At 38.7% G+C, this 22,679-nt stretch overlaps 1 protein-coding gene across 1 annotated transcript in view; it reads right to left on the bottom strand.

Moving 5' to 3' along the window:
- Positions 1 to 22,679, bottom strand: part of LOC149289955 (cysteine-rich motor neuron 1 protein-like) — a 309,795-nt gene that overhangs the window by 29,596 nt on the left and 257,520 nt on the right. Inside the window, exons 8-10 of the mRNA XM_089490169.1 lie at positions 20,414 to 20,542; positions 10,222 to 10,378; positions 2,616 to 2,737 (exon numbers count right to left, since the gene is read on the bottom strand). Of these exons, the coding sequence (XP_089346295.1) occupies positions 2,616 to 2,737; positions 10,222 to 10,378; positions 20,414 to 20,542 (408 nt within the window). The remainder of the gene's footprint in view (positions 1 to 2,615; positions 2,738 to 10,221; positions 10,379 to 20,413; positions 20,543 to 22,679) is intronic.

The following is a 22,679-nucleotide window of genomic DNA, read 5'->3' as shown; positions in this document are numbered from 1 at the left end:
CCACCTATTCTTAAGAAATGTGTAAATATTGTTTTTGGGAGTCAGGAAACACACAGAAAATCCATCAAATGTTAGAATGACCTTAAAGAATTTCAGTGTACTCCGAATTCTAAAGCGTACGTTGTGTTTAAAAGCTCTCCCTCTCAGTAGGAGAAGAGCACTGGTCATAAAAATGGAGCATGGTAGAAATCTAATACAAGTATCAAAACGTGGGGTACCGCTATGTAATAGATTTTTATAGCAGCCATAAGGTATAAATGGACCACAATTTACTACTCCCTTTATCTTTTAAACTGGTGCTTTATTATTTCGTTCTGATTTTCCAACTTTATGGCTTCATGCTGTTGAAACCTAGAAACACTAGCAGATTTCACTGCATCTCAAATAGCTGCAGTTTGTACCATGCAGGCCCCCAAAGTGGCCATAGCTTGTACTGTAAATATATATGTACAGTATGCAATAGTGTATGTTAATGAATGGCTAACCATCATAGATGATTTTGAATAAATGTATCATAAAGACAGTTATCCCGCATGCTATTTCAGTAATATACACATCTTTTTATTAGAAGATACTTATAGGGCCCATTAGTTGCATAACAAGTTGGCAGTTTTCTTATGTTATGTTCTTAATCAGTGCCTGATCTATTTAAACAACAAGCACATTCATTAGTGCGTGAAGGAACAAGCAACCTTTAGAAATACAGCTGCTTTGTCCATAACTCCTATGAATGTCAGGCAACACCCAGCACAGCTAAAACATACAGCATTTTTATAATAGAAAAATCCAAGCACACTATATGAATGTGGCCAACTTGCAAACTAAACAGCTGCTAATTCAGATAAATAATTTATTGGACGTGAGATTCTAAAAAAAAATAACAATGGAAAAACAATGTTTTGTACATAAAAATGAATGATTGACTGTTGTTTAATAGCCACAAGCATAAAGTCTATCCATATTAAGTCAACCGATCTCTGAAAATACAGTTCCGCTTATTGACCTGCAAGTTTGCAAGCAATTATACATGGTGCTGGTGGCTTGTTCTGCAGCTATGGTAGATGCCACCTTGTTAATTTTCACATGATTGCCCCACTCACTTTTATTTGGGAAGGGATTAACAAAGAGTGTTGATGAGTAGTTGTATAAATAGGCGGTATACAGTAGTCTGGTTTGGGGCCCAGATGATCTTTAAAAATAACCTGGGATGTATATGTTAATCTATATGCACCCAGAACAGAGGAGAACCAACTCACATCCCCATGTACTGAAAAAGTAAGGAAATGTGTTTTCTAAATTAAACATGTAAAGTTCTACTTGACTGTCATTTATATTAAATCAATTTTTCTATGTCAAAATAATATATTGTAATTTTTCAAGCTTTTTATATATTAGGAAAATAGAAATATATTTGGTCTCTGTAATTTAGTGCAATTCTCCAATATATGCAACCTTACTGGACCCTCTAGAAGTAGCTATTTGCGAGGAGTTCAACAGTCTAATTGGCCTCAATAAAGAAACCACATTAATAGTAAGAAGCTGATGATGTTCATTATTTGGGGAAATTTGCTTCATGTTGGAGCTGTAATGGATCCTTGAAAAGGAGGGTATTCTTGAGCTTGTTTTTATCTTAATCCACCCTGTCCTTATCAGAAAGTATTATATAATCAGCTGACGGGAAAGAATCATGGCTCATGGTTGTTTAATTTTTTGGAATGGTTTGAAGCCATCACATAAACCGAGAGCGAATGGATCTTGGTAATACCAATCTTATGCCATCAGGATAAATCTTACATTGTGTTTTTAATAATTTCCCTGATAACACCGTCCAGGTATCTATTTCATTAAAGCAAGTTTTAAACCCTTGCGCATCTTCTAGGACTCGAAGTAATGTAACTGTACAAATGCAATGATTTATTCCTCCCACAAATGATGTAGCAGTCCTTGACCAATATTGCTCTTAACAGAGCCCTATTTTGATTGAAGCAGTTCCTAGTACTTCACTTAATGAGTTTAAATTTAAAGCTAAAGCTGGGATAATGGTACAAATCAAGAAGATTCTGAATCTCAGTGATGATGACTGAGGCTACAAAACTGTCAGGAACAAAGAAAATATTCACGAAAGCAATTGTCTATTTCGCTAAATGTTTTCTCATTATAAAGTTCACCATAGGTGGAGTCCACCATTAGAATGCAGTATTTAATCAAGTGACTGTGCCCCGGTGCACAAAACAAGGTCCATAAGGACGTGGTTGGATGAGTTTGGTGTCCCACATTAGTGCTTGACCTCACAAATGCTCTACTGGATGAATGGGCAAAAATTCCCACAGAAACACTCCCAAATCTTGTGGCAGACTTTCTAGAAGAGTGGATGCTGTTATAGCTGCAAAGTGGGCACCAACTACATATTAATGTCTATGTACTTAGAATGCGATGTCATAAAATTCCCTGTTAGTGTAACGGTCAGGTGTCCCAATATTTTTGTCCATATAGTGTAACAGAAATAAAAAAAACTCCATTCATGAGTTAGCATGTCTTTTGTGACCATTTTTGTTCAGCCTTTGTTTGTAAGACATGTGCATGGAACAAATAAAAAGGTGCATTGCATTACTCACCTCTACATTTGCAGACAAGGCATCCATGGCTGTCTTGCTCAAAACCCATTGGACATATCTTGCCACACGGTACATTGGGACACTTTCTACAGCGACAGATATCGCAGCCATGCTTGTTCTTCCTAAAAAAATGAACCAAGAAAGCAATGAGTCTGCAGAAATCAGCAAGACTAGCGTGCTTATATTAAAACTGAGATTTCTCGTTTAGATAAACAGGTGTGTGGACAAATGTGAGAGGTGTATAATAATCAGATACACTCCAAGAGCTGTGGATTGCTGAGCTAAGCTTTGCAACAAGCCTGATACATCACAGTGTACGGTATATGAAAAAAGGTTGATTAGACTGCTGGAGGGAGCACAGAAGGAGCTGTTTTGTTTGAAGTCTTTGGAAAAGACTAATAAATGTAAGTATTTGTAGGTAGGTCCCACATAAAATGCATTGGCCCAAGGCAAAAGCCAAACTAGTTTAAAAAAAAGGATCTCACACTCTCGGAACACTTTGAGGTGCAGGTCCAGACTGGCCATCTATCATACTGGGTAACTGCACGGTGGGCTGCTGGCTAACAGCGGCAAACTCGTGATCTACCACTGGAGCCACAACTTGTGGCCAGCGGCTGGATATGCCACACACTGCACAAGGATATAATTTCCTTGTGCTGAAGATATGGACTCAAGGGTGTCGCTGAAAGACGACATGTTCCACCGAGGGGGGTGAACCGAAAACACAAGGGTACTTGGATGAACGTCATCATCACTTAGAGGTACAGGGGGTAGGAAGGATTTTTTTTTTCTTAAATGTATTTAGCTCTCTCAGCACAAGGATGTTTATCAAGCACTTTAGCCTCCCCTAACCTCATATTTTCAACTGGAGGATGCTATGGTGATGACAGCTTTTTAAATCATGTCTTATGCATAAGCCCAAATGTTTCTTTTTATTGTCTAGTCATTATCACATCCATGTGTTTCATGATGAAAAAGATTGGGTACCGTTATTGAATGCTTGAAAAAAAAGGTCCAGTGATTGTGATAAGTACCGTAATAGGTCATAGAGCTGGCGCATGGAAGATATTTTTCTAGCACTTCTAGCAACAGTAACCTAGCATGAAGTGGGAGATATGGATGACATATTCCTATAACCAATATCAAGGGAGGGCTGGCAATATGGCCCAGCAGGCAAGCTAACTTAATGGACCAGTGATTAAGCAAGCCAAAATACATTGACAATGCACAACATGCTCTAACCATTTCTATCCAAAACACGTTTACACAAAGGGAATGCATGGAACACCCATAAGGAGCACAGAGAGGAAACACTTATCACATAATACTGTCTTATGTCCAGTTATGCTACAACCCCTGGTAGCTGTGTGGGTAACCGCAAGTAAACACATAAAAAAGCTAAGCAGGAGGTGATTACCCCCTGGCCCCCTCCCCTGACAGATAAACTATGTGTCTTAAATTATGCTTTAATTTAAATCACAACATCGGTGATAACAGCAACAATCCAAGTGTGAACTTGTGCAGACTTTTTGAGATATGTGACCATCTTTGACCATATAACGTGCATATACTATTGGACACAACAGCTAAGTGCTTAAAACATTGTGACACTAAAGTATCAGGCATCAGACTATTTCAGCTGCAGTTTTTCTGGAAGAGAGACAGCCATTAAATTGTTGAGACGTGAAAGCAAGAGAATAGATAAAGAACTTTACACTGCATTGAGCCGACAATATAACTCGATCATCCATGCCAGCACTTACTGAAATATAGCACGCAGTGCATCTGATTCATATAAATACTCATATCACACACTAGCACTTAATAAAAGACATCCAGCCAACATGAGAACATTGTATCTATCTCCATTTGAAAGTCTTGAGTGAACGTGTATCCCAGAAACATGTTAATGAAGCCCAAGCTCTTTACAGAGACTATCAAGGCCACAGCCAGATTTTCCATTAGCTCTGAAGCTCCATTTTTCACTGGTTCCATAGGAGGGGGTATTTAATGGGGCAGACACTACCCCATATGGCCATCCACTATGTAGTTTGCTAATGCCCTATTTTCTACCATGCACTGCCTAAGAAGGCATGTTGTTGTATTTATCATTAGGTGACTTCTTCACAAACCCAACAACCTTCTTACAACCCTTTGTGGTCTTTGTAGGATGTATTTAGCTGCTTTCTATTGCTATAGCTATTTCTTAATAAAATAGACATTTAAATTTTACATAGAATGTAACAGCAGCCTGCAGATCTTTTTAGCAGATTAAAATCAAAATGACCGTGTCTATAAAATGGTCTTGTCTTATAAACGGGTGGCTGGTACATGTATGAATTAGTTCCATGATGCAATCCATTTTGAGTTATAAAAACATATTATGTGGTTACCATCTCATCATATTTCTTGAATATTTTCAGGCTCTGAGCGACTCACAGGATATGTTAATCATGACAGCGATATCATAGCCACTACTGTTCATAAGACTTTATTGTTATACATTATACAAGGTTTTATTATTATTACACAAGGTGAGGTGCATGCTTTAGGAGGGTATGCAGATGATGTACTGTACTATGTGTGTGTACTATGAAATATGGGTCCGATTCCATTTCCTGGGGTGTTTTTAATTTCCACTCCAGTGCTGTGGTTCTTTTTGCTTCCATCTGCCATGACATCAGCACAGGGCAGGACCTCTGACCAGTCACAACCTGCTCTGATGTCACGTGCCTTGTGGGGCTGATTAGGGGTGTTTTTCATGTTATTTGCCCCAGGCATCCTAGTTACAGTACAAATTAATTTATACACGCTTGAACTGCTATGTCATAGTATAAAAAATAATCATGCTTTTGGTGTTTAGTCTAAAGCTTGATGAGCAGTCAACATATCATAACTTCTGATGTAACAGGTTGGGACTAAAAATGATATTTCCTGCTTCATGCAATATACCTAAAGTATAATAAAACAGATGAAATATCCCTAAATAACTTGACTCTGCATGTGAATGCACAGATTAGACGCAGGTGGATGTTCACCGTGTTCCATTTGTTTGTCTAAAGAAAATAAGTAAGGATCAGTAAATACGAGCTGACAACCAGAAATTATTCCGCTAATTCTATTAAACTGACAAACAATGTTTTTCTCTATGTTCACTAGGGCTGAAACAACGAATCGATAAAATCGATAATAATCGATAACGGAAATCGTTGTCGACGATTTCCGTTATCGATTAATCGAGTGATCGATTCGTTGTTGGAGCACTCGGCTCCTTTTACTTACCTCCGCGAGCGTTCCCCGCTTCCGCTGCACTCTCCGCCTTCTTTTAGTTGCGTGTGGCTCCGTTCGCACAGAGCGATTCGCGGGGGTGGGGGTGGGGTTTCAGGGGATGCAGGGCAGAGTGGGGGTGGGGATGCAGGGCAGGGTGTGAGTGTGGGTGCAGGGCAGGAGACTGGGTGCAGGGCAGAGTGGGGGTGCAGGGCAGAGTTGGAGACTGGGTGCAGGGCAGAGTTGGAGACTGGGTGCAGGGCAGAGTGGGTGCAGGGTGTGAGTGTGGGTGCAGGGCAGAGTGGGTGCAGGGTGTGAGTGTGGGGGCAGGGCAGAATGTGGGGGCAGGGCTGGGTGCAGGGCAGAGTTGGAGACTGGGTGCAGGGGCACAGTGCAAAGTGCTGGGTGCAAAGTGCCAGGGCTGGGTGCAAAGTGCCAGGGCTGGGTGCAAAGTGCCAGGGTGCAAAGTTCTGGGTGCAAAGTGCCAGGGCTGGGTGCAAAGTGCTGGGTGCACAGTGCCAGGGCTGGGGCAAAGTGCTGAGTGCTGGGTGCAAAGTGCCGGGTGCAAAGTGCCAGGGCTGGGTGCAAAGTGCCAGGGCTGGGTGCAAAGTTCTGGGTGCAAAGTTCTGGGTGCAAAGTTCTGGGTGCAAAGTGCCAGGGCTGGGTGCAAAGTTCTGGGTGCAAAGTGCCAGGGCTGGGGCAAAGTGCTGAGTGCTGGGTGCAAAGTGCCAGGGCCGGGTGCAAAGTGCCGGGTGCAAAGTGCTGGGTGCAAAGTGCCAGGGGTGGGGCAAAGTGCTGGGTGCAAAGTGCTGGGTGCAAAGTGCTGGGTGCAAAGTGCCAGGGCTGGGGCAAAGTTTCTTGAACAGTAATAGTCCACCTCTTTTCAGAATGTTTGGGGTTATTTTGTTTCATAAATATTGTGTTTGGGTTTTTGTACTTTGAACATATTGTTTTTTTATTACATCATAACAAAATAAAAATGTTAATGTAAATTTTAAGTTGTTTTTTAACATTCAGTTCATTAAATTTTAAATAAACAAAAAATTTGCATATTGTTTTTTTTTTTATCCGATTAATCGATTAATCGAAAAAATAATCGACCAACTAATCGATTATTAAAATAATCGTTAGTTGCAGCCCTAATGTTCACACAGCCTAAACACATCTGCAGGATACATGTGCACACATTACAAAGCTGGTGATGAAGTGGGTGTTTATGGTCATGTATCCTAATAAGGATAGTTAAGGGCAAGATTGACATTGCCACATTGGTAAAAGTAGGATATATAGAACCACAATTGCAGACAAATATTTGTTCAGAGGCTAAGGTAGGCTTTATGATGTATTTAAACTAGATGCTGCTTTTGGTTAGCCATTCCCAGGACTTGCTTCCACTGTGACCATCATGTTGAGAATTAGGCTATGATATCATACCCTGGCACTCCACCTCAGACCAACACAGAGGCTACAAGCTACAATGGAAGAAGACGTAGCTCGGCACATATCTCCATAGGTCTGTTTCAAGGGGGAGCTCTGATCAGTCATTTGAACAACAGCAAGAGAGTCTGATCTGACTCTGGATATGGTGAAGAGGTGCTGCTATGACCACCCCTGGATCTGTTGGCCAAGGCCAGTATACCACACTTGACTGGCACAGACAGCTTCAAAGCTCTGTTTGCACAAGTAATGGGGCAATACCAATACTTTTTCCACTAGAAGCGGGGCTCTAGCTAGCCTCAACACAATGGTATTCTAGTCTGATGAAAACAGCTAATGTCCCATCAACCCTTAGGGGGTGGGAAGCCAAGTACAGCCTGGAAGGATTGTTAAATCTCATATAAAAGAGCCCATAAATTTTAAATAAAATGTCATAACTGTTCCTTTAAAAGAAAAGCTGTTTTTAACTTTTGCATTGTGCAAGGTTATGCTCTTCTAACAATCAGTTTTTTAATAGATTTGAATGCTGATGTCTCATTTTAGAGGGCTGCAATGAATATAATAATAATATAACCTTCTGATGCTTTTTAACATGTTGCCCTTTTAAGTTCACTTACATTAGATTTAGATGGTTATTTTGTAATACTTTCCATTGTTATAAATGAAATACATAATATTCCGTATAAAATTACGAGTCAATTCCAGACCTGTGTCAGTAATTACATACTAAAATGGTCTAATGAAATTCCTGATTGGATAAATTAAAGGAAAGTGTGTCTTTCCCAGAAGTGCACTGATATTTTGTTTTAACAAGCCCAGTTAAGAAAGAAACATATTTCCTACAAAATGAGGAAGAAATAAGGTTTTAGAAAATAATCCTTTCACAACATGAAATTACCTGGCGGTAAGGGAATTAATTGCCAGTCAGTGGCCTCATCTAAAGTGCATAATTCATTAACTGCTTAATTATAATAGTCATTTTGCAAATCTTTATTAAGTATCATGCAGAAATGATGTATATTATATGAGGAAATGTATTAGATTTTGTGATTATTAAAAGTTATTTTTTTTAATAACTTAACTGTTAATCATGAATCATGGATAGAAGTAAGAATTGTATTTTTCTTCTAAGCGATGTCCTCTTCAAAGGGTGATTGGATGCCTACTCTAGGCAAAGCAAATGCAATGTGTATACATACAGAAGAAAGTGTCTAAAATAAATGGTGTAAATAAAACACTTTCATTTTCTTATAACACCATACTTGAAATATGTACATTACAATATAACGTTCTGAGGAAGGAAGGACGAAGGGGTTTGGGTCACCAAGGGGTACTGTCCTTCTCAAACAGGGACACTTGAAAGGTATGATAACATAAAAAAGACCTTGTAAATCTCTGACCCCAGCCATGGCACAAACTGTATCCATAAAATCTTACATCATCACTCATTATAATTAATGTAAAGATAAAATAGACATAGATCTCATCTGTTTACATATGTGCACAATGTTCAGATTAGATGGCTTAGTGCATCTGAGTATCAGGTAGTGAGCAGAGAAGTAAGGTGACCCTGAGTAGGCTTTGGCATCAGGCGCTCAAAAAGCTGTGAAAATATATTTTATTGTAGCGCACTATAAAATGGTAATGGTGCCTTATTTTCCTGAACACCTTTATCTATCCCAGTAGCAAGACTGCGGCTGTTTTGGACACACGTTGATTACATATCCAAGTCACGTTTTTTGTTTACCTAGAAAATGATGCTGATTTCTCTCCGCTACCGTGACTGTTCCAAGCAACTTATCGTTCGCTGATAAAAATGACAGATTGTAATGCAAAAACTGTGATTTATGAAAGCTTTTAAGAATCATTAGTCCAGCAGGAACATGGTTTAAATGAGGAATAATACTTGCGATGCCAGTTACCTCTACATGTAAGTATTGTCTGGCTTTATTTTGCAGAGTGGATTGGTACTAATGCAGTATTTTCATTCTTCTTATCTATTGTACAAATCTTTTTTTCTTGGTAACAATACTGTTATTGAGGCATAAAAACAATGATTGGACTGATTTCTAGGAACTATAGAACTCCAGCTCTTTTGTCGATTAAGAAAACTTCCTGTTTGAACCATAATATTATCTATGGTAATGTTAAGCGATAAGGTTCCTTTGCGGTGACCATGTGTCACTTTGTGTACATAGTTGCAACTATACACTGCACTACCCACTTTGCAAGAAGACGTATAGGCAAAAAGTTATCTTATCAACTTTACTTTTATATATGCCATCATCTGTACTCATGCAGGGGTTCATTACAAATGAAAATTTACGCATTCACCCAAAGCTTTGTATGAAAAGAGACATGTCCCCTTAAACTGGTCAAAAGAGTATGTACAACATCTCAAGAGCCATTGGATTCATTTGTTTAGGTTCTAAGGCCACGTCAGGTGGCACATTCAACATGATCAAAGATAATTATGCATTGCGAAAGGTTTAGAGTACTTAACATAATTCCGATATCCAAACTTTTGATGATAACACAGAATATAAACATAAAACATAAACAGAACCAAAGCCCTTTTGAATTGTGAGGGCACAGAAAAGAAGCTATCAAGAAATACTTGAAATATATGACACATTCGGCAGCACTTAAGGAACTTTTTTCTCCACTTGTCCTGGCAGCACAGCCTAGACAGGAGTGCAATAAATTAAGTTGTTCTTGCAAAATATGTACACATTTTGGCTGCAGATATTTCTACCAGAGAGCATTTATTAAAATGCAGCAAAGCCCTGGCTTGGAATGCTATATCACAATTTAGGTCTACAGGGTGACATAACCAAGAAGTTTACATGTTTTTATGAGACCAATAGTTCATCAACAATGACAAAGTGCTGCTAATACTTACAGATAGCCAAACGGGCAATACTTGTCGCAGACTACAGGCTTGCATTTCTTGGGCCGAGGCCTACATTGGCAGATCTCGCAGTTGTGAAGGTGGGTCTGAAACCCAAAAGGGCAGTCCAGAGCACACCCAGATATGAGTCCTGTACATAGCTCCTCACCTGCACAAAAAAGAAAATAAAAAATATCTCAGTATCAATATTCCTATCTGGACCGAAGACTTTTCAACCGATTAGCTTGAGAACATCTTGAACAGCGTCAACATGTCTTTGGGAAAGACTGGTGATGGTTAACTCCACATTGTTCTACAATTTGTTTTCCAAGAAGGGTCCTGTATATTATGATCACATGTTATTGTATAGCAGAAGGTCTATAGAATTTGGTGATTAGTTTAGAATCAGTTTTTACATTATTTGATCTCAATTACATGTTGTTCTACCACTAAAGCAATAATATTGATACTCATGAATTGCCAGATTCTGCCTGGACAGTAAGCCTAAGAGAACATTCAGCTACTGTACAAATCAAAAGAAGGAGTTCTATTGCGGTAGACAGAATTTTGTAGACTGAGAAAGTGTCTGGCTCTGGTTTGTAAATTCTATTTCAAGTTTTACAATTCATCAAAAACGAAGCATTGGATAGCTAAGATCCCCCATGTCCCACTGCTCTGTACCTATGGAAAGACATCTGTGGCCATCCAAAAGTGCAACTTACTTGACCTTTTGTTTTTTGTTTTGTTTTTAGCAGTGACCATAAGGAATGCTTTAGGTCTTCCGTAGTGACAACCAAAAGAGCCTTGAAGATAAACTTCTTGTAAGACAAGAAGAAGAAAAAAAAGTTGTTGAGACTCTTGACAGCAAGTGAATGGTGAGTGTCTACCTCTTTCCATTTGGTATCAAGATAAACCATCAGAACAAACCTTTTAAACCGCTGTATTTTTTTTCTTCTTGGATAGAGCGTAAAGTAATAAAAAATCAGTATGTGAAGTTAATTTTACTTTTTTCTGCATAATGTTCTACTAACATAAGCAATATCATTTCGACACTTGTGGTTAAGTGCTACTCTTACCTCATACTTAATGACATCATAGGTTAAAAAGCTTCTGATTCAAAACCCATAATAGCTGTCTACTTAATTTGCCTGAATATTTGATAAATTATTGACTAGAAATAGCTGCAAGCAGCAGTAAAGAACTGCTCCAGGTGAAGTAAGGGTGTGAGGTGTGATATTGTGAGGTGTGATTATTAGAGTAAAGTGTGATGGCGTGAATATGGTTTAGTGTAAGTGTGTGCGAGATTGGGTATGTATGTTAATATGTGCGTGTTATAGTGAGTGTGTATGGTGTTAGTGCAAGTGTGTATGTTCAAGTGAGTGTGCTTGCTAATGCTTATGTTAGTGATGGGGGAGCAAGGAGCCAGGGAGGCCACTCAGTTGTACCTTCGGCCCCCTAGGCCACAAATTGCTAGCCCTCCCAGGGGTGGGACCACCTCCATTAAAATTCATATTGGAGAGCCTAGAGACTCTGGGTGAAAACCCAACAAGTTCCTAGGTATGCCAATGTGCCCTATGCTATACAGTCAGATGCATGCTGAGAAGCACATGTGAATCACGGGCCAGGTTGCAGGAAAATATACTGTCATTCAATGGCTAAAATTACCAGGTTTTCCTAAAAATAAACTGGGTTGTCAGGCAGGCCCAACCTTGCTAGAAATCTTGCTAGTGTAAACTTGTGTTTCAAGCAAAGGCAAGTGTATCACAACTAAAGTGCCAAAGGCTAGACTATTGCCATCTTTGTACAAAAGCTATAGTGCACAGCACTCACCTTTTGTTAATAACTGAGGGAGTTATAATTCCCAGAAGCTAGAAAGCCTATGGCCTGACAAAGCACTGCTCCATACAACATGTTATTTCTATATGAACAATATATGACTTTATAATAGCCAACCTTCACTTTATTTATACATACTGTACCTCTATGGGTGACATCCCCTAATGTCCACACATGTCTCAATCCCGTGTACAATATTCATCATCTGGAAATTACTATAACCAAAATAACACCCCTCACTTATATGTGAGTAAACAGTTCAAACAATCTTCATCATAGAACTTCCCACCCACCCAATTGTTGGTCTTTTGCAAATTCTTCATTACTATAGATCTCCACTGCTTCACTGCCCCAATATCCATAGGAAACAAAATTGAGGGAAAGGGAAAAAAGCAAAACGGGATACGCCAAACTTCAATCCCATGAACCCGATCTGCCTGTCCTCTGGAGCACCACCCCAAAAAGTACCAGGATGTCCGCACCTTCAAAAAGGCTTCCTGTGCTGCTAATTCCACCATTTTACAAATAAAGTCCATTTTGGTGTAAACCTCTCATACTCTTATCTTCCAACCTGTAGCAATGCACAAGTTGGCTACCAAACAGATCTAATAAAATAATTTATTAGCGTATTTAAACAGACCTGGTTTGTTGGCAAGAGTCATCCAGGGGTCTACAATGATATTTTGCTCCAGGCAAAACACCTGGCTCCAGAGTAAGTTAACTAATGAGCACTCCAACCAAACATGAATAATGGTAGTTTGTAAATCTTAGCTAAGCAAACTGGAGTGAGGTACAATCACCTTGAAATTACTCTCCTTATTTCAAACATTAAGTGGCGGCACACCGGGGACTAGATCTGCTTATTAAGCAGAAGGAACACCCCCTCCTTGTTTGGCTTAGGCCAGAATACACCTCTTGGGTGATCAGGCCCACCAGTATCATGCTGCTCAACAGGCCGGTTAAAGGGAAGATCCTTTTAAGGCAGTGGCGGGAAGCTGCCCTAGATCAGGCCTGAAGCAGCGCAGTAGGAAAATGCATCTCTGGTCCACATCCCAAGTTTTTTTGACAGCTATATGTTTACTAAGATTTTTTCTTGTACCATTTATATTATATACATATCTTGCAGACAATAATTTCAGTGACAGATTCATTCTCACCCTCTGTTAGCAAGACAGCCGGAACAATATTTTAATTGCCACAAACTGGTGTCTCTTTTAACACCAAAAAGGTCAAATGCATTTTTTGTTGTTCCTGGGAGTTTCCTACGGATGAATTCAAATTACAGTAATTTGGCATGCCATAACTCTAAAAAAGTATCAAAGTGTAAATTATGCAATAAACAGTGTTAGGAGAGATGTTGGTTTTCAAAGAAAATGTTAACAGTTGTGATGAATATTTTAGAAGTCCTTAAATTTACTCTTTAATATTACCAATTCTACTCTAATAGGCTTGTCATGTTTTTATAACAGACTATAAACAACTAATACACGTTGTGCTTGTGATTAATTTGCGTAGGAGATTCAAGTGCACTCTAGCATACTTCCAGGACCACATCTTTCCTCCTAACTTCCCTTTTTTTTCTGGGTCATGATTTCTGGGTCATGATTTCTGGGCACTGTCCTGCCAAACACCTCTATTGTCCTGGTTTTGGAAACAATGGGGATCTTGGGCCAGCTGGGAAGATCTAGCAAGTTGTGAAATTGACTGTAGCATAGACCACTATCATCGCTCCCATGTAGCCAGTTCACAGAATGTTTCGGCTGAGTGCAGTAAGGTGGCTGGACAAGTAAAGCCTCTAACCAAGTGCCCCCCAACAACAATGTTTTCCCGACTTGGATACCTGAAATGTTGGGAAGGTACACTAAGTAAAGAAGGCCATGGCATTACAAGTGCAATGCCACCGCCTGGTTGATCTGGTTGATCAACTTAAAGGACATTCAGGGTGCATTTCCACTATAGTGACATGACCACCTTGGGCATTTTGCACCTCTACTCTACCTCTAGATTTTATGTGATGTTATTCTAATACCTAAACAAAGATGGTACAAGTTACATTTCAGGCCTTGCTGTAATTCTCACAAGTTTTAATTACATTATTTTAATGTTTCAATAGATTCATTACATTTGGTGCATTGGCCTTGAGGTTTTTATTTCCACTTGCATGAAAATCTGCCTAAAGCCATTTGGTTCAATTAAAATAATAATAATGATGTTTATTATTTTCCGCTTAGTCCACAAATATCACCAAGGATAACATGCTGCTTTATTCCACCAGTCATTTTAATGTAATTATTGGTTCCCATAATTAAATGGAGGACAATAACTAATGAAAAAGTCACAAGATGTACAGTAATTGTTAGTGTGATTAAATCTCCTTTCATTCTTCAAAGCATTCAAACAAAAAAAGACAATATCTTGCCCAACCAAATTATTCAACACAGCATAAGAAGTAACTGAATCTTAAAGAGATAATAGTACTAAGTAACCCAAAAAACACAACTGATCATGGAATTTAGAATAACTCATGGGTATGCGAGCCGGAATGGAAGACAAAAAAAGACTTCTGACAGAAGAAGTGGGGACTACTCTTACTACAGGACCACACATCTTGGGGAGAAAAACCAGTAGAATGATAATACACATCAAACATTAAAGCGCATTCTGTCGTTTTAAGGAATTTGTCAATTTAAAGTGTGAATAATTTGAGAGCACTATAATTGATCTTAAGTCGCTACAAACTGCTGAAAGATGAAAGCTTAGGAAGTATAATTGATAATGATTAAAGGATTACTTTCTATTTATGATATGCAAGTGGAAATGGAGTGAGTCCCTTGAAAGCAAGTCTAATTTGTTTAAAAGTAATATATTTGTGCCTAATTAAAGTTCTGTTACTCGATAATACACCAGATCTGTGCACTGCAATAACCTTGAAGCATATGCATCTAAATGTGCATATTATTTAGACTCTGTAAAAATCACTTGTGTTATATTACTGGAAGATAGAGGCCATGCTTTTAAATCTTCTACTCTTAAGGACCATGCAGGTCTACTCGGATCTTTTCACAGGAGAAGTTTGCCAGGGTCGGCTCTAAATAAGTTAATATGGGAAATGCATAATTATCAAGACCTCTTTTGGTACCAAGACCACTCAAGGCATTTTATATCCATAGGGCAGGCTCTTCTGCCCCAGAGAAAGAGGAGAGGGATCTAGTGATGCAGCTCATCACATGGAGACTCTGGGTCAGAACCAATGAGTTCACAGGTATCAGTTCCACTGATGGTGGCTTGATGTCACACGGTGTCCTACCCATTGAACATTCCTTCTGTCACATGCTCAGTGCCCAATTCTGAGATTGTGCATGCAAAGCTGCCAGTGGTCCCAATAAACAGAACATTTGCCAGTATAGGAGCAGCTGTCATGGCTACCAAGTAAATTCAGGACTGTAAGCAACCATGAAAATAATATGTTTCATCTTATCCCACCTCCTCTAAAACTTAAAGTTTAGCGTGCAAACTTTAATGAACTAAAATACATCTTGCTGTTGCTTAACCAGGAGGGGTTCTGGGAAAAAAGAAAACACTTATCACTTGCATAGAGGGCTTCTCTCCAAGTGGTTGTGTTAAACTGACCACACGGGGAGGTATTTAACTGGGTTTGAAAACGCACTGATTTAATATGGTGTTTTCACGCATGAAAACACCCTGCTGGATTTTGACACAAGCTGTGATTTATTTATGCTCAACTCCGCTGTGTCTAATGAGAGCAGACCTCGCTGGGTCAGAGTGGTCCAGGTGTTTATGTATGCCTGCCAGGGTTGATTTTCACACACAAGGTCACATTGATTGTGAGTTTTCTCATTGACACTGATGAACCTTTAAATAAAAAATATTAAAAATTCTCTTCTCCATGTTATTTACGAGCATGAAATATATTCTTCTTTTACCATTCATTCAGCTATTTGTTCACATTAATCTCTGCTACGACAGTCAAAGTGCTGATATTTTGGATGATAGATTAAGTGTCAAAAGCAATAAGTAATGGTTGTGTCAATTCATTTGTGAGTGGCCATTTTTGAATGTTATAGACTAACATTTAAGGCTACAAATGTATTTCCACTTCACAACATTTTGCATTACAATTTTGTAATGCTCTTTGCAGTTCTATAATGTATTCAAAGTAGCAGTCATGTCCTCTTTATTAAGTATTCAATTATGCTATTCCTTCAGGGTTGTACCTAGGTGTTCCTCTTGCTTATTATCCCATTGTGACCCCTGCCTGTGTCATGGTAGGCAGCACCACTGGTACTACTCTACATGCCCATGTGACACATGCATTCTACCCTAGTGTCTGGTCTCAGGGTACAAATCTGATTCTTCCAGTCCGTGCCACCTGAATGCTAGCCTGCTGATACTGATAGGGATAACATGCCATCACACTGAAAGGGTTAAGCCCAATCAGCTCTGGGCTGCAAAATGTGCCAGCTTGCATGGGCTGGCGGCCATCAATATTAGGATAAAAGAACAGTCGTATTGAACACTGACATTGAGAGTAATGTATAAAATGAGAATAGTAAATGTGGCGCAATCACCATAGCAACCAATGCAATGTACCTGCTTATATTGCTCAACAATTTGCCCCTGAATAGCTCCCATCATAAAAAAGCGTGTTGGTCTGGAGCCCTTGAGGATTAGAAACTGAACTCTCTCTGAGTTATACTTTTTCTTGCCGATAAAATGGAAAAGCTGTAGTAGTTAAGCTGAAAGCCAGGAATGATATGGTGTGTTTACTATAATAATAAAGATGCGTTATAGTGTGACAGACTCTTGCTGCTTCACAGTCCTTTCTTGCCCTGTAAAGAAATGTTTGGAAATGTTTTCTACATAGATAGTGTTTTAAGCGTGTGTCGCTGCTGGCTGCCTGTAAGCAGATATGCCTGTGGTGGCACAGTCTATAAGGAACTACTACATTTACTGTGCTATATCGCATAATCGGCACATGTTCCCCAAGGAACCTTCTTCCTTTTGCTACATCTCTGTTACAAAAATATACAAACTTGTAAGTGCTCTTCCTTGCAGGTCTCGTCTGACAAAAGGTGGTCTACGAAATGAAATCACGATAATGACTACTGTACGATGGACACTGTGTCCCTTCAATCAACGTAAAAAAAAAATGACACAGGGCAGTTGTGACAGTGTCGGGTATAGAACAAGACCTGACAATTACTCATCTACAGAAGTAACACACATGTGTGCCATCAGATTTGAAGGTGAAATCTATGTTATTAAAACAAGGACAGAAATTGACATTGTGTTTCATTTCTGCTCTTTTCTGGTCATATTGAAAGAGCACTGTCACAAAAAGTAGAACAACATTCAATATTGTGGATAACCCATAAGCTAAAGGGACAGCTCCGCCATTGTATGCCTTTTAACGTGTTTGATAGATGCATAGTTCCATTAAATTGTCATGGGGTTTGTTTTGCAAATGCATGGGGAGGGGTTCTTCAGCACATTGTAAAGTACGAAATTGCTTATTTTAATTGCGGCCCAGTTTGTTTACTATACTTATTTTTTTTTAACCAACTCCAAACTGTTCCGCAATCAGTTGAATTGGGACACACAAGACATTACCTATGGTTGACACCTGTCTATTGAAAATAGACCTTTTTATTATAAGAAGAACTAAGTAGTAGGTTCATTAATGCAGTGATTTAGTGTTCTGGCTCCTCGTACAATGCTGCATGCCGTGTGTCAAGTAAAGGTGATACAACTTCAAGGGTTTGTGTCAAGCTAACACAAGGCATTCCAGCTGTGCCAAAGCTAATTAATATTAAAACGTTCTCATTGCTCCGCAGTGTACTCCAAAACTTATCCAGCCACCCAATCACTATCAAGAAAAAGTGCGGTATGTGTTAAAATACCAAGTTATTATCACATTGCTTAGATTTCAATAAATTAGAATATGAACTAGGAACAATAATGGAAATACTAATTATATTGTAACCTAGCAACAAACATTGGGCGCCTCAAAGTACAATGAGAACGGTTCAATTAATTAAATAAATTAAGGAAATGTTACTTCAACTTCCAGTTTTTCACTTGGAATTAGTGATCTGGGTATCCAATAGAAACCCTTCATCCTCAAGCGCCAACAGAAATACTCGTTATTAAACAATAGCCCATAGAAGTACAGCAAAGTATTGAATCTAATTGCTGCTCAATGGTCTGTGTAAAATTTTGTAAGCTAAAATTTCTTATTTAAAAAAAAATTAATATATTTGTTATTAAAGGAACGTGAATCCAGTTACGCCTAATAATTATAGAATAATTTAATTATAATATTTTCAATAATTCTCAACATAATAATCAGCAGACTTAAAGAAGAATTTCTACTAGATTTTTTAGTTCTGCCTTGTATTAAAATTCAATAACTAAATTTGCTTACAATACTAAAAGATATGTATCTTTTACATCAATTAAAGGGTTTGAATTACCGCACCGTATTGTGTTTCTTGATTTAGACAGCAACTGTGCTTACTACAAACAATTAGTATTGAGACAGGACTTACATCGGCCAAATGCATATGAAATGAAACAAAAACATTAATGATTTCGACTAATGCGTGTGTACACAATAAATTGCTAGAGCGCTTCAGGCTGTCAGTAACATATCTATGTTTATATGTTTCTGTGCCAGCTTTTTTCTGTAATCCTTTGGCATTTTTACATGTAACAGAGAAAATATTTCTTAGAACGAAAACAGTGAAAGTAGTCAAAAGAAAGTAAATAGAAAATCCTTCCAATATCTTGTATTTCATGATACTAGAAATCCTATTATCACAGTTAAAATCAAAAATCCAATCATCACCCACAGGAAAAAAAAAATCAATCATTTGAAAACATAATACTGAAATAATTTAAATATTTCAAATTCATAGGGTCTTTTTTTACGGAAAGCAGTGTAAACATTCATACAAGACAGGAGAGTATACCGTATTTGCTCGATTATAAGACGACCCTGATTATAAGACGACCCCCCAAAATCTGAATATTAATTTATGAAAAAAAGAAAAAGCCTGAATATAAGACGACCCTATAGGAAAAGTTTTACCAGTGAATGTTAATTCATGTAAACTATGTGAACAATTGTTTGTTAATAAAAGCTACGATTGAGAAAAATATTTTGTTTTTATTTCCTTTTTTTTCAACCTGCCCCCCCAGTTATGCACATCTGCCCCCAGGCTTGCCACTCTGCCCCAGAAATGCCTTATACCCCATATATGCCACTGTGCCCCAGAAATGCCTTATACCCCATATATGCCACTGTGCCCTATGATATACCTTTTAACCCTCTAAATGCCACTGTGCCCCATGATATGCCTTTTAACTCTCTATATGCCACTGTGCCCCATGATATGCCTTTTGACCCCCTATGTGCCACTCTGCCTGCAGACATGCCTTATACCCCTATATGCCACTCTGGCATTTAGGGGGTTAAAAGGCATATTATGGGGTAGAGTGGTATATAGGGAGGTATCGCTGCGGGGGATCTGGATCTTAGTCTCATAGTCAGACCTATTTAAGGTCTGATTATAAGACGGCCCCGATTATAAGACGAGAGGTATTTTTCAGAGCATTTGCTCTGGAAAAAACCTCGTCTTATAATCGAGCAAATATGGTATTTATCTGGTGTCATCAGAGCATTTCTACATTTTTCTAAGAGCTGTCCTCTTAATCTCCATGTCAGATGAGCGGCACTAAGTGGAAAACGATACCACAACAGAGGAATAAATACATCCGAGGGATCTCTACTGCAGGCAACATATTCTATTCACCAGGAACAGAACGGAGGTGTATTATGCACGGAATAGGAAACAGAGGAGGTTGTAGCTGCAAAAACTATAAGAAAGGTTGGTAATGCAAAAAAGAGCATACCCTCATTGTATTTTCCTGCCACTGATACTGTGCTTCAAGCAGTCAAAACACGGGTTAAAGACTGCATGTTAACCCCTTAAGGATAATGGGCAGTCCCTAAACCCATTGAAAACAATGCATTTTGAGCCTGTACATGTACGGGCTTTGTCATTAAGGGGTTAAAGTGCTAACAAAGTACTTTAACATGCATTCTTCATTGGTGTTGATGAAAGGTGCACCGGCTGGCACAGCGGGTACATTATTTGGGGGACAATCCCCATCTTCCATGGGAAGCTATTGTGCCGTGCTGCCTATATAGATCTAGCGGTATAATAACTTAACAGTTCAATAAAAGAGATACTCAACCATTTAAATACTTTTAAAAGTACAAGTAAAAGATGGAGTAGATGAAGAAAGGAACAGATGAGGAAAACTGTAAGGGCTGATCACTTACGGGTTTTGCACTGACAAATGCGGCAGCCGTTCTGGTCTAATCGGAATCCATAGCTGCAATCCTTTTCAGTAAGCGTGCAGTTAGGCAACAAATCACAGATTGGGGGAGCCATGGTGATATACGTTGGTTCTGTACGGGAGAGAAAATAAGAATTTATATTACAGGTGCTGGTTGGAGAGCCTAGTAATTCACTTTACGATGACATATCTCATCGTATCAAAATCTTTATTTATTCTTCTGCAGAACATTCATTTGTTCTTCCAGTTTTGTTTCAGTGTTGCCATAGCAACCGCTATGGTCTATAGGTGAACGGTGGTAGCATGTACATGTTTCATAACTTTGAAGACATTGTACTGCAGCGCTATGTCTCCTCTCTATACATTTCGTCAGGTGGTTTTAATGAAATATCACATTTAAAAAAATATATGAACATACATTTCTCATATCATTATAGTTTCTGAATAGGATACTGCCTCGACCAATACAATATTCCTAATTGTTGGCATTTTTTCCTTAGAGAATAGTTATAATTTAACAACTGAAAAACAAATACATGGAGATTATTTTGTAGCGTATATAAAAATAAAAAAATACATAAAAGTAAAAGAAACATGAAGTCACGGTACCAAAACAAACTTTGCCTCTTCTGAAATTTGTGCTGTCAGCATTGAGGTGTTTATCTTAACCTATTTGTTGTTTTTTGTTTGCACCAGGTGTTAAGGTGTTAAATAGTCAAATCTGGAAGAGATGGGGCTCCCACTTTCCATCAAGCTTTTGGTATCTGAGGGAAGTAGAGAACTAGGATATGACTTCATATCTTAGCGCTCCACTTCACCTAAAAGATCACAAGGGCGAGGGAGAGTTGTGTGCTGGTTCACAATTTGGCCTGACGAAGTGGGCTCCCATTTTCCTATGCCTAAGGGCTGCTGTGGCAGCAGGGCTGGGCGACAGAAGAATATCGTTTGACAACAGGAATGGCTGGTTCTCGCTGGTGACATCAGCATCCCAGCATGTATATCCCTTCTGGAAAGTGGACAGCTGGATGACATGAAATATTTTGATGGATCACTGATATTGAAAGGGCTTTCTGAAGAATACTTAGGAAGGCCATTGCAGACGTTGTTTTGCTTACTATTGACTTTTATAAAGTCAATATTACAGGGAGAGTTAGTGAGAAAATAGCTATTTATCAGTTTAATAATACAGACATTGTTTTAGGGAGGCAGGGACATAGCTATCAGGAATGTCCACTGAGACAGATCTTCCATTCCATTAACATGCTACATACTGTAGCTTATTCAGTGATCTTGGTAGTGCATCTGTAAAATAAAATACAGAGATGCAGCTAAAAAATCTTTAAAATAAAGTCATCACTGAAAAAGGCTTATTTTGAATCAATATTTAATTTTTGAGAATCAACAATTCTCTATAGCCAAAGAATTGAACTGATTTCTGATGTCTCCTTGTGAGAACATTTAGTATTATGCCTCTGATGAGACCTTAATTATATTTTCCTTAAAAAATATATAATTTTTTTGTGAGGCCTGAATCACAAGTGTCCTGTTTTAAGCAAGACAGTCAAGAATTCCAGGCACTGTCCTGCTGCACCACAAGCTGCATTTATGGGCATTGTTGATCCTGGGAATGAAAGAGATCAGAGCGGGCGGTTGAGGGCTATGATTCTGTAATCACGTAATAACGTCATGCCTATTGCTGAGCTGACCTCATTTATTAGAAGCAAAGGATTTTGAAAGGAGCAGAAAGGGAAAAAAAGGTTTACTAAGCTACCCGCTTATAATCAGGCGTTAGCTCATAATGAAATTGGATTTAATTCTTCTCTTGCAATTACAGATTCTAATCCTTTTCCTCTATTCTGCAGAGGCATTGCCAGCATTGTGGATAGAACTGCCCTAATTTCACGGCACACGCTGCCCGACTTTAATGAATGAAATATCTCCCAGGTGAAGTCTGCTGATTAGCACCAAGGCCACAAAATGTGGGCTCTTCGATGCTTTGTGGGAGCTTGTGCCAGGCCCAGGATTAACCCTGCCATTTCTCCAAATAATAGTGGATTGTGCAACCAGAAGATTTTACTGTTAACCCACATTTTCTCCTAAAACAGAACTTTAAAGGCTTTTAGAAGTCAGCAAAGATGTGGGAATAGTAACTTGTAAATGTCATGAAGTTATAGATCAATTAATATTTTAGGCTGGACTATAGATAACACTAATACATCCTAAAGTATCCGGAAGTTTATTTGTTAAAG

The sequence above is a fragment of the Sceloporus occidentalis genome, unplaced genomic scaffold, assembly GCF_023333645.1.
Source record: "Sceloporus occidentalis isolate IW3139 unplaced genomic scaffold, rSceOcc1.0.p SCAF_42, whole genome shotgun sequence".
NCBI lineage: Eukaryota > Metazoa > Chordata > Lepidosauria > Squamata > Phrynosomatidae > Sceloporus > Sceloporus occidentalis.
Note: the sequence above shows the minus strand (reverse complement) of the source record. Positions and strands in the feature narration are given on the sequence as shown.